The 16,524-nt window shown below is 39.4% G+C and overlaps 1 protein-coding gene across 1 annotated transcript; it reads right to left on the minus strand.

The window, feature by feature from the left end:
* Positions 1-5,739: 5,739 nt before the first annotated feature.
* LOC117820770 (vesicle-associated membrane protein 8-like) lies at positions 5,740-16,186 on the minus strand. The gene is made up of 3 exons (XM_034694692.1): positions 15,993-16,186; positions 11,445-11,612; positions 5,740-5,955 (listed from the first exon to the last, which is right to left on the minus strand). Exons 1-3 carry the CDS (start codon positions 16,005-16,007, stop codon positions 5,773-5,775), a joined length of 366 nt encoding a protein of 121 aa, XP_034550583.1. The 5' UTR covers positions 16,008-16,186; the 3' UTR covers positions 5,740-5,772.
* Positions 16,187-16,524: the final 338 nt, after the last annotated feature.

A 16,524-nucleotide genomic window follows, 5' to 3' on the forward strand; every position in this document is an offset into this window, starting at 1 on the left:
AAAGTTTTGGAACCCTGCTTCTAGCATTACAATGGAAAATGTCTGGAGGTTTTTATATTCAGTGGTGGTTTCAATGCTATGACGATCTTAATCCAAACACAGCACACATTTTGAACAAGCGGCAACCTCCAGTCTAAAAATATGAGTCCAATGCGGAAGTGTTTAAACTGCAGTTCATCGAGGAGCCGCTTGAGGCTGGCTCCAGAAGTACTGGAAACCACATATACACCAATTCAAAGAAGCCGATCTTTACAGCAATAATAACATGTTTACAGCCTGTTCAAAAGACGAGTGTAGTCTGGATAGCTCATTTCTTGATTGACACACACTGCACGGGGGTGAATTTTTTTGCAATTTCGAAGATATTGGATTACGAGACTTCCAATGAGAGGCACAGCTGACTTGATTGACAGGCGAGAACACTGTAGCTGTTGGCGAGGAGGCTCAAAGCCCGCCTCTTTACATCACACTGGCTCGACAGCAGCAATATGGCTGCCGTTGACGATTGAAATCAAAACAGCGCTTCAGAAACAGATGGGTGACGTCACGGATACTACGTCCATATTTTATACAATCTATGATTTTGACGCACCAACAATCTCTGCTTTCCTGCGGAAGCCCTAAAAGAACATGTTAAATAAATGGTATTTTCTCTGTTTTCTCAGGATCCCAACTTGTTCTTTAGTTCTCACAAGATAATAAGCTTTGTTTCTTGAGATAAACAAGAAAAATATGCTCAGAAAACGAGGAAAATAAAATGTATTTATTCATGTTCTTTTTGGGCTTCCGTACTAAACATAAAAAGAGACATTTATACATATGGTAACCAAGGAAGTTCAGGTAATAGGAAAGGCTGTTATCAGTTTCAATTGCAGTGAAACATAAAAAAGCGCTGTCTTGATGCCCCCTCAAATAGATAAAAACTTTTAAACCTGTCTTGATGCCCCTCAAATATATAAAACTTAAAAAGTGCCGTCTTGATGCCCCTAAAATGTATAAAACGTAAAAAAAAAGTGCCAGTCTGGATGCCCCTCAAATGCATGAAAAATGAAACGTAAAAAAGTGCCCTATGGAAGCCCTTGTAGCTAATTATGATATGTTAATTATGTGATACAATCAATAATATAGAAATCTATCAATAATTTTGTGTTTTCATTTACATAACTTTATTTCCACCACAATTGGTCACAAAAATATTCCCAGGGATGCAGAAATTAAGTGTTAGATGCTCCATTTTTATGTCGACCAAATGTCCCCCCTGACGGATGTATGACATTTTGCGGTTTAATATGTGTTGTTCACATTAATAGTGTTTTGCTTTTCCATTTTAAACAACAGTTTTTTGGAACCAGTTGACATAACTTAGATAAGTAAAATCAACATTTCATTTCTTAGAGTGACCCACTGATAAATATGTCTGAATCTTGGCTTGATATCAAATTCTGTTTTCAAAACTGATTTAGTGAAAGAATGAAGGTCACATTTTTCTAAGGAGTTTTCTACGTATGAAACAACACATTGAGAACACATCAGCAGGAATGCTGTATTTGTAGTTCATCTGCAGTAAATTGTAGTCTTTTGATACTTTATTTACAAATACAATTTAAAAAGCACGAATAAAAAGACATAAAAATATGATATAATAAATAAATAAGAAATTTCAATACCAACTTCCATCTGGTGTCGGATTAAGAGGAGGACCTGATAAGCACTGATAAAGATAGAGGGTGTTTTTAATATTGTCATAACCCGGCTCGTCTGCAGACAAAAGACGGGAGTGATAAAAATGTCTTTCATTACAAAATAAGTGAAATGAACTGAACAATAAGAATGGATACGAGGTGTGTGGAGTCAGCAGGGTCAGTAGTGTGTGTGTGGGTGTGTGAACATGATGAAGTGAGAGATGTTGAGGAGCGCACTAACACGAGAATTTGACTCAAACACAGTGGTGCAGACGCTGGTCTGACAGAGCAGAGAGAGGTCGAGGCTGCTTTGATATCAGGTGTGGAGCAACAGGTCCAGGTACTCCAGATCCCAGAGGATGTGACCAATCAGGTCTACTGTCACCTGGAAGAAACATAACAGCTACTAGAACAACTCAATCAAGACAGTATAAGATTCAGTCCCATCTTACAGACAGGACTCAGTCTGATCTCATCTTAATCCACCATGAGCAGAGACCTTTGCAGCATTTAGCAAGTTATTGCGGCAAGGACAAACTTCCTTTAACAGGCAGAAACCTCCAGCAGGACCAGACTCATGTTAGACACACATCTGCTGAGACCAAGTTGGAGGTTGGAAAGAGGGATAGATGAGGATAAGAAAAGAAAAGAGAGAGGTGATAGTGATGAGACAAGTTGTAGTAGCTGTTGCCACTGGAGTCCAGCACGTCCGTATCAGCTGGCGTCTGGAACGTCCAAAGCAGAAGGCCATCTATGGCAGCTCAGAGGAACCTACGAGACAAGGGAGCTCAGGGACTCCAGAAAGGTCTATGGTTAGTAACTTTCAATGGGACAGGCAGAGTTAAAGTAAGTGATGAGGGGGTTGGGGGGAAGGTGGTGAGCTAGGATCCCAATGTGTCAGTACGCCAGTTACCCCGGCAGTCTAGGCCTATAGCAGCATAACTAAGAGCTGGTCCAAGCCTGATCCAGCTCTAACTTTAAGCTTTATCAAAAAGGAAAGTTTGAAGCCTGCTCTTAAGAGTAGAGAGGGTGTCTGCCTCCCGGAGCCTGACTGGTACATGATTCCAAAGGAGAGGGGCCTGATGGTACTACCTCCCAAACTACTTCTAGAGACTTTAGGTACCGCCAGTTTTACTCTACTTCATCTCAGAGATCATCACAGTCACATGCATCATACCTGTCTTTGTAGTCTTGCTGTGGTTCGTTAATTGTATTGTTTCTGTGCACAACCTTTGTTAGCAACTGTTCTGTGACTAACAGTATTTTGTGAAGCTGTACACTTTGTGAGGATAATGAAAATAAAGTTGACTTGACCTGATCTTAGAGGGAATTAATACAGTTTCTAGATCTGGCAATTTTGGATATGGCAAGATCCATGGCAGTTTCTGATGGCAGTTTAAGGAATGTAATCTTTGTCTTTGGTTTATGGTGAATCATTTCTGATGGATCAAACTACCTGTTATTACAATACAATGCAGTGAAAACTGCAATTAGACTGATCTTGTATTGGACCTTTCTAGACTCCAGCAGCTCAAAGCACTATTAACTAATATGTTTATACACTGACAGCAGAGTACCAGCCCCTTCAGAATCCACTGACACTCATACGGATGACTTTGCCTAAGAGAGATTTAGGATTCAGTATCTTTGTAAAAGACCCTCAGACATGTGGACTGTGACAGCCTGGGAATGAACCGCCTACCACTCCCTAGAGGACGACCCGTTCTACCTCTGGACCTCGGCAGCCCTGATGTCAGTCTAAGTTGAACCACTAAAAGTAGAGGAACTAAAAGGGTTTGAAGTTTTACAGGAAGCTGTTCAAATTCATGTTTAACGAGTGAGCCCTCGGGCATGTCGCCTCAGTTTGCAGGTAAACACTTAGAGTCGTTGAACAAACTCAGGAGTCAGTGGAGTCTGAAAACAGGAGAAGAATTGAAAAGTGAAAATGTTCATTGAAAATTACAAAAACTGAAAACTGTGCTCATTGTGTGACTTATAGTTCCTTCTACTTTAACAAATCCTCATAGCAGAACCACAAACAGACTTTTTGACGAAGCCATGGATTTTTTTACCCCTTTTTTTTTCATTTCTTAAAACAAATCCCAGACATGTTCATGTTGCCTGAATGATGTATAAAAATAATCCTTTTTTTCTTCCTAAAATCTGCATGTTGAGCAGCTGTTGGCACAACCTTGGTGATTGCTTCACTCTGTTATGGAAACCAGCTGTCTCACAGGATAGCTGAACTTGATCACAAACAACTTCTCAGGATGTTTGCTGCAGGAACTGAAGTTATGTGGCTCCAAAAGTTTCAATGGTAAAATCTACGCAGAGACACAAAGATGGGCAGGTGTAACCAGGAGTCACTAAAGGCTTCTGTTGAATCTCGTCAGACAAATACCAAAAGTTTCTGAGAGTAGATCTTTAAAATATTCCACAAAGAAGGAAAACCATCACACAAGAGCAGAGGTAAATACTTTTTATTTAAATTAAACCATTAAAACAGATGTCAGAGTAAGGCCCTGCTAATCCAACATTCAGCTACAGCATACTGCAGAACATGTCTGTTCTGAGAACTGACAAGGGTTAAAGAGCCTTTAATACATGAAAAACCTGCTGCAGCTTGAGCCTGGAATAATGTGGTCCAGCACAGCTGTGTGCGCATTTAACCAGACAGAGGATTTAGGAATATTGCACCCCAGAGCTGTGCAAAAAACACAATACATGATGTGTTTCAACACAGCCGAATTTATGCCTTCATTTTGAAAATCAACAACAATGCAACTGTACCATTTCATGGTTAATCATTCCTTGAACACCTATTTATACAGAAATCACCATGATATAAAGTATTAAATAAACAGATAATTTAAAGGACGATCTGGTTAAATGTTGGGAGAAAATAAACCGACTATTTACAGATCATAAAGGGATCATTTGACCACTCTGAAGATAATTTGGTTCTGTAACAGCAGAGAGAGAGGAAGAGAAACATAAAAACTTTACTTCAGACCTAGATCTAAGAAACGAACACTCCCTGTTTCAGAGACAAGTAATCAAGTTATTAACTGTAACTATTTGACATGATTCAATAAGGAGGGGTGGAAGTGATTTCTCACAGCTGGTAAGCTGTGTGAAAACCTTTGACTGCTGACCCCGTGGTTTGATTATAAGGTATCAAAAGTCACACATTAAAAATTGTACAAGAGTTAAAACAAATTGTAGAAAATGAAGCACTGACCAGCTGATCTACTTGTATATCTACATTTAAAGATACATGTGCAAAACAGTTGTTTCTGTGTATTCTTTTTAGCATATGGACCCCGCTCCTCTTAAAAGGGAACCAAGGTAGTGCTGAGTGCATATACTTCAAACTGGAATTTCAGCAGGATGAGTACCGCTGCAGAGCTACAAAGAAACAGGAAGAACTTAGAAAGTAACAAGCCCACAAACTGAAACATACAGATACGACACGCAATCAAGCCATTTCTAACAAGCTGTGACCTAAACTTGTTTTACACTGAAGCATGTTTCCAATTTTAGAGAAAAAAAGTTGCTATTTTTCTTCCTGATTCTGCAATTTTTGCCTTTTAAACAATATAAACTGTCTTTTTTTTTTTAAAGATGCAGATGAATGATAACACTCAAAATAAATATTGTGACTTGTACGATGCCCAAGGAGTCCTCGTCTATCAGCTGCAGTTACACTGACTCAGGTTAGTTCCTCTCTGTTTGGATGAACTGAGCTTCGATGGTGTAACAGTTCGATAGTGAGGACTGATAAAGATGAATGAGAGCAGCAAAAATGGATTTTGGTTTAATTTCTTTAAAATTCAAAAAATGGCCGGGATGGATTTGTGTTGTGAAAAAGGTTTAAAAAGCCATTAAAGTCTCGCACCAAAGTCCTTTAATTACAACGAGAGCAGGACAGATATCTGAAGAATCTAAAGTAACAAAGAGTTCACCAGACAGGAATGATTCACCTGAGTCAGTGTTGCTAAATTAAAACTGTATAATAGGCATGTCTTCAGTGATCATAGACTGTTTATGATTCATTATGTTGATCTGTTCTTCATTCGTGTGAGGGCGTTTATGGTGCTTTGGTTGGAGTGATTGAAGGCAATGGAGTGCCGACAGGAATCACTCCGGTTGCTAGCAGGATGATGATGAGAACGATGATGAGGACGACCACCACGATGACCACGATCAGCTTCACATTCTTCCACCAGTAATTGCGAGCTACTTTCTGAGAAGTCTGCTTGAAGTGCTGAGCCTGATCGAGGAGAGATTAGACAAATTAATCCCAACAACACATCACGGTTTCCTGGCAAAGGGGTTCAATTACTTGGTGAAGCCACCCTGTAAAGTTTCTTGTCGTCACTCTGATGAAGTCGTGTTCAATCGGCCCCCTGTTCAATGTAACAAAATGAATTCACCATTTTCAGACATGCTGGCATGGCTGTGGTAAAAGAGGAAGCCTCATACATTGTCTATGGGAATGCCCTGAATTTAACTCCTTCTGGTCAGCTGTGACAAACGCTGTCAAAGAGATCCTTCATGTTGTGTTCCTAAATGTTTTTCATTATGAATATTAGGTGACAAAATAGATGGGTTATCTGTGACACGGAGGAAATTTGTAACATTGGGTTGTCTAGCTGCTAAACAGAGAATTGTTCTGAATTGGAAGATTCAAACGCCAACCTGTTTCAGTGTGTGCAGCTGGTGAGAAGAAATTATAGACCTAATCGGGGATGGAGCGAGCTGCTGCCATATTAATAAATCTCTATCAGGGATTAAATGGATTGTGGGATACAGTTAGATCCTTCCATTATGCCTATTTTAAAATCTTTACATTGGATGCCTGTTTCTTTTCGTATTGAATTTAAAATTATTTTACTAGTTTTTAAGGCGCTGAATGGCCTCACACCAGACTACATCTCTGAGATGCTTTTAGTGTATAAACCAGGAAGGCCTCTCAGATCTTCTGGCTCCTCTCCTTTAGCAGTTCCTCAGAGGAGAACAGAAACATTTGGTGACGCTGCTTTCAGCAACTACGCTCCTAAACTACAGATCAGCCTGCCGGAGGATCTGAGGGGAGCTGATAGAGATCATAGACTGTATATTAAAATGTCAGCGTTGCTCCGCCTCTTCCCGTTGTACGGTTCTGAAGCCAAAAAATCCCTCTCCTGGGCGCAGCCATTGTGCAGCCAGAGCCTGTGAAGCCACTGTAATAAGCTCTACCCTACAGCGTAACGTCACAAGACGCGTGTGTCCTTTGAAGTTTGGTTCTAAGTAAAACCCCGTTTTTTTAACTCTAATAACTAACGAAAAATAAACTTTTCAGAAAAAAGAGGCCTTGGACACAAAACAGTCAAATACTAACTACATATAACCACAGCATACGGATGTGAGAAACATTCGTACGACGTGTATTTATTTTTGAAAGTTTGACTGCTCCCCCATTCAAATGAATGGGGGAGACGGATTTTTTGACCTATACTGCAGCCAGCCACCAGGGGGCAGTCACACTGCTGAAAGCCTCACCACCAGGGCCGTATCCGGCACGCTTGATAGAGATATTGAGACTTTTAAACGTAAACTAAAAACATATTTATTCAGTCTGGCTTTTATGTAGGGTTTTACAATTTGATTACTTACCTTTTACTGTAATATTGGTTTAAATGTTGCTTTATCATTTTACTAATTTTAACTGTTTATCTTATTTTATTTGTATTTATTTTTTTAATTTATCTACTCAGTTTTATTGACATTTTTAGCCTTAATTTTATTTTCACTCTTATCCTTACCCTTTTAAATTTATTTTAAATATTTCTATTCTTAATATTAATCTGACACTTTAACTTATTTTAATTACACATATTTTATTGTTGTTGCATTATTCTCTATTTAAAAACCCATTTTTGTTTTTAATATGTCTTTCCATTATTTTTTCTGCTTCTTTCTTGTTTTCAATCGCTGTAAAGCACTTGGGTTACATTTGACTTGTATGAAATGTGCAATATAAATAAAGCTTAATTGATTGATGATTCTTGAACTCCTTACCAGAGTAATTATGATATTAGTTCTCTGATTGTTTAATTATTTTATAATCAGCCATATTAACATGTATTTAACTTTACACAAACTTCAACATGCTTTAAGTATTTCTTGATGCCCCCCAACCTCTGTCGTCCTTCTGTTTTCGTTTGTTGAACTGTTCTTTCTTTATCATCTTGTTTGTGTTTTGTATACTGTAGGTAATGTATGTATGTAATGTATGTTTAAGATGTATGTCCTGTTCATGGATGGGATAAAATGTATATATATATATAAAACAAGAAGTCTTTTTCAATCGGGCTGGAACTTGGACATACAGTTGTGCTCATAAGTTTACATACCCTGGCAGAATTCATGATTTTGTTTTTTCTGTCATTATGATATAAAAATAAAACAGTGTTTGTCAATAAATGGCTTCATCCAACCACTAACCATGAGTGAAAAAAATGTTTTCTCTTATCATTCATATTCTCTGAAAAATGGGAAAAAAAGAAAATCACAAATTCTGCCCGGGTATGTAAACTTATGAGCACAACTGTAGTTCCCAACTCTACCACCAAGCCACAGCTGCCCCTAAAGGCCTAATAGCAATGACTGGTTGTGATTGGCCCTTCTTCCTTGCATACATTTCTACCTGCCTTTCTCTCAGACCTTTTCTATTTGTAAAGAATCATTTGGAAAAGAGCTCAACATATCGATGAGTAAGTAAAAGTTGAATAAAGTGTCTCTCCTCCCGCTGCTGTCATGTATAGTAGACAACGAGCTGACATTTCTACGTGATGCATTTGAGGGATAACAGAAAAATGAAAACAGGTCAACTCTGACTCAGATCAGCTGCTCTGCTGTTTATCATAGAATGAACAGAATAAGGACACATGTTGTTACCCTATCAACACAATAATGCTGTGAATTTCTTTCCTGTGGTGCCTTTATGGCTCCATTAGGAGAATGAGTGCCACAGCAGCCCCTCTATCCCAGTCATGAAACCTAAGAAGGGTTGCTGGGTGCCAGATTATTATCAGGAGTTCATCACATGCACACATATATTTTCAGTGGCCCACAAGTTCTCTCCTCCATGCTCGCTCACAAAAAGAGAACGCACACTTAAGAAGAACATTTCTTCAGTCTGAAGCAGTATTAATATTCTCTAACCATCCTCTTTTCATGTTCAGAAATTACAATTAAAGGTCCCATATGAAGACCTTTGTAGTGGTTAACAACATTCCTAGTTATGGTTCAGCCATGTTTTGAATTCAGTTGCAAAAAACCTCAAAATTCAGCCTCTTCACTGATTGGCTGACTAAATGCGGCTGCAGAGGCGGAAAAACACCAAACAAACTTGGTGACAACAGATGTCTCTGAGTGGTATGTTAAACTTGAGTGCTATTCCTACTTTCTTGCTTTTAAAGTTTAGTAACATTATCAATGACTTCAGTGTGATCATGTGCATCAGCTGATCAGGGAAAAACTAAATGCAAAACTCAAGGGAAGGAAAACTGCTCAGATCACAAAGAGTTTCAGTGCTCATCTGTTGCTCTACACATTGAAGCATCGTCATTTGCTGACAACTCAACATTTATGGGCAGGCACTTGAGGGTCTGGGGAAAACTGATGCTATGGTTGCATGAAAGCTTGATATCTCTACACAGGGTTTGACCTCACCGCTTTTCTTTTGGATTGTCTTTTTTCCTAAATTAAAATGATTAAAATCTGCCTCATTTTCCTATGTTTAAAGTTTATGTTTTCCCATGTAGGATAACAGTGAAGAGAGGAAGGAAATTTGTCGAGTAGAGACTAAGGGAAGACAAGTAGCCGAACCAGCAACCGCTGCGACAAGGACTGTAGCCTTTGTAGATGGGGGGGCTTAAACCGCTAGGCCAACAGCGCCCCAAACCAGACTTATTTTAAGATTTTATCATCATTTGGATAACAAACATAAGGTAACTCACACATCCTCCACAGTTCAATACACACACACTCAACTCAACAATCCTATTTTTTGTAGAGGGTAAGCCTCCGTTAATGACCCTCCTTTACATTCATCAACACCTCTATATTGTGTTGTGTGAATATTAGTTTCACTATTAACGGGTTAAAAAGTGTCACGGTTAGTCTAATCGTGAAGGTTCCGCTACACCAAGTTTTTCTGCTGTCTCTGTCAAAAAGGGACCGGTCCATGATGTTCGCTGTAACTTGTAAACGAAAAATGAGTGACACCTGTGTGAGGAGCTTCTCTGTCATTTAAAAGTGTGAGGCAGCGTCCTCTGCCCATTTCTGTACCGCCAGATGGTGTTTTCATGGAGAACACTGTTTTAATTTTTAACTGCAACATTAAAACGACGTGTGGCAGGCACTTTTTTTTTTAAATCAGTCCAGCGCAGCAGAAAAGGTGCTGCCAAAACGGCACAAGAAGAAAAAGAGACTAAATAAACATTCCCTGGAGTGCGCCTCTTTTATTCTGTACAGGTGAGGTCGTCTAAATGACACCTGTGTCCGAAAATAAAACAACACACGCTGATCTCTGAGTGCACGTCCAACCTGTGGAGGAGTCGATGATACGAGTCAGCTGGGGAAGGACCCTCAAAAACTGCTGGAAAATTAAACTCATAATAATCGTGAAACCGTGATTGTTTCTCTCACAATGATCGTACCACTAAAATCTTTAATTGTTGCATCCCTAGGTTTAAGTGTTGATATCGGCTCCTAGGTCCATTCTTGGTTTTAAGCATGTTGGTCAGCTGGCATGGCTTACTTGCAAAGCTAAATTGACCAAATCCATTCATAATGTTATGATAAGTCAAACTGTCTGTTGCGAGACAACAGGACATCTACATTTTATCCATCCACAACAACAGGAACACAACGTTTCCTGGAGTACAAAACATTTGTACTTTCACTGACAGCTCTCCTTTCCTTCCTCATGGTAGACTTTTCATGTAAGAAATCTTGACATGACCTAGCAGAAAATGTACAGATGCATTTTATGACGTTGTCAATGACTGTATTCTGTTGAACCCAAGCGGCAACCTCCGGTCTAAAAATATGAGTCCAATGTGGAAGTGTTAAAAGCTGCAGTTCAACGAGGATCCGCTTGAGGCTGGCTCCGGAAGTACCAGAAGTCACATTAAAAAAGACGATCTTTGCAGCAGAAATAAACATTACAGCCTGGTACAAAAGACCAGTGTAGCCTGGATAGCTCATTTATCGATGTCCTCTCACGGTGAGGGGTGTGAATTTTTTTTCCAACGCAGCAATTTCAAAGATATTGAGGTTACTAGTCTTCCAATGAGAGGCACAGCTGACTGCAGGAACACTGCGGCTGTTGGCTAGGAGGCTCAAACTCCGCCTCTTTACGTCACACTGGCTCGACAGAAGCAATATGGCTGCCGCCGCCTGGTCTCAAAACAGCTCTTCAGAAACAGATGGGTGTCATCACGGATACTACGTCCATATTTTATACAGTCTATGGTTGAACCTAACCAGTTCATAGTCTGGGCTTTGTGACCCGTGGCTTACTTGAAAAAGACCTGACTTGTTCATGTTCAGACTTCTTGTTCTCATTACGTCATGATCATCACTTAAATCAAAGCTTACCAACATCTTTATCAATACATGCATCGTACCCACAGGATGCATGGGCAGGATACAGCTATGAGGTACAATTTTAACTAACTTTTACAATCACTCTTTTTTGAAGTTACTGACCCCCGCCTGCAGATCCTCTGACTTGTCCATTAGATCATCCAGTCTCTCTCCTCGGGCCAGGATCCGGTCCACATTCTGCGTCATGATGTTTTTCACTCCATCTACCTGATCCTTCAAGGTCTGCACCTTGTCCTTGGACTCTGGTTCATGTTCCACACCCCCACGCTCCTGGGATTGGAGAAAAGAATATGAATATGAACATGAACACATGTCTGCTGTTATTGAAGTTATGTTGAAGACAGTGCCTTCAAATTTGGAAAACATATTTCTGTGGTTAAGGCCAGCTTCTTCCAGCTGAGACTCATAGCTAAGGTGAAGGCCTATCTCCCTCCCAAGGATAGAGATAGTTGTACATGCCTTTATTGCTTCTAGGTTGCTTATTGTAACTCTTTGTATGTGGGCTTAGTCGTGTCGTCTATTCAGCGCCTGCAGCTTGTTCAAAATGCGGCTGCTCGCCTCCTGACTGGCAGGAAAAAGAGGGAGCACATCACCCTGTGCTGCGTGCTCTCCACTGGCTCCCAGTCCGCCACAGGATTGATTTTAAAGTTGCACTTTTAACTTACAAGGCTCTCTCTCTTCTCCATGTTCACAACCAGCTCGAGCACTGAGGTCAACAAACCAGCTGCTCCTGGATGTGCCTAAAAGTCGCCTTAAAACCCGGGGAGACCGAGCCTTTGCATCAGCGGCCCCAAGCTCTGGAATGGCTTGCCACTCCAATTAAGATCGGCCCCAACTGTTGAATGATTTAAATCTTTGTTGAAGACCCATCTCTTCTCTTTGGCCTTCTGTTCGTGAAGAGGACAGTAATATCCTGTTATGTTGTTGTTTATTGTTGTCTTCATGTACTTTTTACTTTTTATCTTGTAAGCACTTTAGCCAACACTGGTTGTTTTTAAATGTGCTATATAAATAAAGTTGACTTGACTTGACTTATCAACATCCTAACCTTTTCTGTAGTCTAAAAAAGAGCTTCAAATGAAGGGAAAATAGTGATTAACAATACAAAGTTAACTATTTCATGTATTTGTTATGCTTCACAACAGCAAACCACAGAATACGTACTAAATATTCTCATAAAATGTTATTTAATAAAGAACCAAAACTCATGTGCAGTATGTTTATTGTGAGTTACTGAACCATAAATAGCCACTAAAGTCCTTAAAGGATTGGTAATAGTCCGGCTTCATCACGTATGATAACTGCTGTTGGCTTTGAGTGTCCATTCAGTCCTCTAAGCTGCTGCACATGTCAGCCCAACCTGCTGGCTGTCATACGCTCGTTCTTACGTCTCTGGTGACGCCTGGTATAAAGTGCCTGTGCTCATTAATATGAGGAGAAGCTGTGATCCTACACAGTTCATATTAAAGTGATTTCAAAGCAGTGTGATGTTTGTATGTGCAGAGAGAGACTGCCATGTCTCAAGAGCCAGCAGCAGACTGTAAACAAAGCTGTCTCTAGGAAACAGATGATTTTGCTGCGTCATGTTCCGCCTGCCCTCTCGCCCTCCATCTCCCCGATCCTTCTACTTTTCTCCTTCTTTCTCCTCATGAGGTTATTCCTTCACTTTTCACTTGCATGTTTATTTTTATACCACCTCCTGTCCTTTCCTGTTTTCCCTTCACTCTTTTCTCTTCGGTGCCATCAGTTCACGCAGTATCATCTAACCCAGGGTAGGATGCACCGATCCTACTTTTTAGGTCCCGATACCAATGTCGATACCTGGGCTTTGGTATCTGCCGATACTGATACTAGCCGATCTGATCTTGGTATTGATTTAACACTCTCTTTTCCTTAATATGAGGATATAATCATGTTTTAGTAACTTCATGCTTTTCTGATTTGTAAACCAAAATAAAGTAAACATTTTTAAACTGACAGTATCATTATTCAAGAGATTATAAATGTGTACCAGCAGTCTAGTGAGTTAATCTGCATAACCAATAGATATTGTAAACACAGAAAAGCATAAAACTGAGATGAAGAGATCTGCCATATGGATCGGCACTATATATCGGCCCCTTGTCACTGATATCCGATCTAGCTTTTTGAGTCTGATCTAGCCGATATCCGATACCAGGATCAGATCGGTGCATCCCTAATCAAGGGGTTCCCAATGTGTGGGTTGGGAGACACAAATAGGGGGTCGTGAGATGTCTTCCAGAATGTTTTTTTAGTAAAGTTGTCTAAAAGTAGACATTTTACCCATTACAGTAAAATATATCGACAAAAATAGAAGCTTAACTTGAAATATAACCTTGAAAATAGAAAATGTATGAGTTTTCTGCCTTTCTTTTTGCAGATGACTCCTACGTTTAGGGTTAGTGAACAGTTAATTATCAAAAGCATCAGTAGCAGTAGGTTAGAATAACAGCACAGGAAACACAGACACATGCTCATATAGGTAGGCTAATTTTCTCCAGACCAGCTAAATGAAACCACACTGAATCACTCTGAGGGACCGTGGGGGTCGCGAGTCTTTGGCATCTATATTTTGGGGGCTGAAAAGTTTTGGAACCCCTGATCTAATCTAATCTATACCTAACTCACCTCTACAGACCTGTGACTGTGTTGCTGCTTTTAACCTGGATCATTTAGAGTTATTTGTGCATCTGGTTTGACATATTTTCCATTCCTTATTGCCTCTGATATAATTGTTATTTGCATTCTTATCACATTCTTTGCTGTAACTCTACCTGCCTAATGTATTTCCTCTTTTCTCTCTTTCTCTCTCTCTGTCTTCTGGTATCTATTTTGGTTCAACGAGTCCCTCTGAATGGCTAAAGGCTATCAAATGTCAGCTTTCACAGAGAGTACAGGCAAGTATTGTGAATACAATTCATATGTTTAACCCGTTGGAGGTCTGAAATGTCTTAAGGTATCTTTTTACTGAAATGCTCTCTCTTGCTGTGCACAGAAACTGACTTTAAACTTATTTTAAACTTGACAATTCAACAGTGCACCAACAAATGTGGTGTCTTCCATGTAGCTGGCACATTTGGCATGTGTTTGGATACAGAAGGAAGTGCTGTCTTTTTATATAAAAAAAAAATCTTGAATGGAACCACTGAATGGTTTAGGCCCAAAATACATTGCTGATCTGCTGCTACTTTATGAAGCGTCTGGACCTCTGAGGTCATCAGGTACTGGTCTGCTTTCAGTCCCTAGATTCAGAATCAGAATCAGAATCAGCTTTATTGGCCAGGTATGCTTGAACACACAAAGAATTTGTCTTGGTAAACTGTGCTCTCTTTGTACAAGGCATAAGAATAAGGCATACAGATAAAATATACATATAATAATAATAACATCAACTATAAATACAAAAGAACAACAGAACGAAACATGGTGAAGTAGCGTTTAGTCATGCACCACATATCTGGAACACACTCCCTGAAAGCTGTAGGTCTGCTCCAACTCTCACCTCTTTTAAATCAAACATTTTTTTTTGCCACTGCCTTCCTATCTTAACTCATTTTAACTCACTTTAAATGCGAATTTTAAATTTACTTTAATATATTTCTAATTTTCCTTTTCTTTTCTATGTTTTATTGTAATTGTCATTTTAATTGTGTTCTTTTATGCTGTCTGAATGTTCCAATGCTTTTAATGTTTTAATGTAAAGCACATTGAGTTGCCCTTGTGTATGAAATGCACTATACAAATAAAGCTGCCTTGCCTTGCCTAATGAAAATCCGTTTCTGAGGCCCAGCTGTCAAAGGCAGAGGATGGATCACATTTGTTGTGGTAGGCCATAAAAAAAACTCCCTGTCACCTCCTAATCTAGTCAAATGTGAAATGGCTAATCTGTCGTGCAGGGATTGAATTGACCACATGCAGAAAGAAAATCTGCAGGCCACAAGAGAACTCAGTTTGATGGTTTCCCTCTCATCACACAACAAGGTGTACCATCATCTGCTCCACTCTGTACAGGCTTTCAAAATAAAAGCAAGAAGTGAGCTTTAATTCAAATTTAAAGGTTGCACTAAATATAGTGCTTCATAGTGACAGAGATTATGTTTTCTGAGATGAGTTTGTAAGACTGGTTTATAAAGGAAAGATATGGGTGTAAGAATGTGGCAGAGTATTGTTTTATCTCTATTGGTAGGCAAGGCATGTCAGCATGAAGTCTCTGCATTGTTCCATGGGGTTAGGCCTACTTAAAGGCGCCGGGCTCAGCCGACAGGGAGCCACTTGAGTCTGTTTGGTAAATAAAAACCGACTTTTCACAAGTTCTGCAAAGTAACCCTTACATACAGTGAAGTAATTCACAGTATAAGGAAGATTTTCAAGCCATGATGATCACAGAGGAGTGACTGCATTCCCACCTTGGGCTGTATGGACTGTAGTGTTATTAGGCCATTTTGTTTGAACAGTGTTGGACTTACTCTCTCAATAATTTAAACTTAGTGAGTATATTACATTATATTTTAAAAGCTAAGTCCTTTGTTTCTTATTCTATCCTGAACCCACCTGTTGCGTGCTGACGTTACTCATAATGACGGAGGAGGACTTCTAAACAACAAAACACAAGCTTCAGCAAACACCTACCTGATCAATGTCCATGTTGTTGGAGTCAATGCCCTTCGACCGCAACCAAATGGACTTTTCAAAGGTTTAAGTTGTTGTTTAAATACTTTAAAAGTATGTTTAAGACTTCCAAGTATGTACTCCACCAGCGCGGCTTCGTTTCCTCCTCTGAGAAACTTCCTGGTTGTTGTTTTTTCTCCCTCGGGCTGAATTCTTTCGTATCGAGAGTCAAGTAGACTTCAACACTAAACCAGTTCCTGACACCTTTTCAAGTGAAACAATAATACTTTGTGTAAACTTAAAAAAAAAGAGGGAATAGGTATTAACTAAGTTATCCAGGCAATAAAAAATGAAAGAGAAGGAAAATAAATTGTTTGAAGGAAAAACTTTAACAACCAACTTTATCACATTTACAATTTCCTAAATTATAAACCAAGAGAATACCCGTTCTGAACATTAGACTGTTGTTTAATCAAAGAAACTGGGCTCTAATTCATGTATATATTTCTATTGCTTTTTTATTTTCATTGTAATCATTGAACTTCTATTTCTT

This window comes from Notolabrus celidotus, chromosome 10, assembly GCF_009762535.1.
Source record: "Notolabrus celidotus isolate fNotCel1 chromosome 10, fNotCel1.pri, whole genome shotgun sequence".
NCBI lineage: Eukaryota > Metazoa > Chordata > Actinopteri > Labriformes > Labridae > Notolabrus > Notolabrus celidotus.

Bases quoted from the DNA above. Each gene is read 5' to 3' on its own strand.
- LOC117820770 (XM_034694692.1), bottom strand. The intron at 5,956-11,444 runs GTCAGTAACTTC...CTCCTCGATCAG, and splicing joins CAGAGGATCTGCAGGCGGGG to GCTCAGCACTTCAAGCAGAC.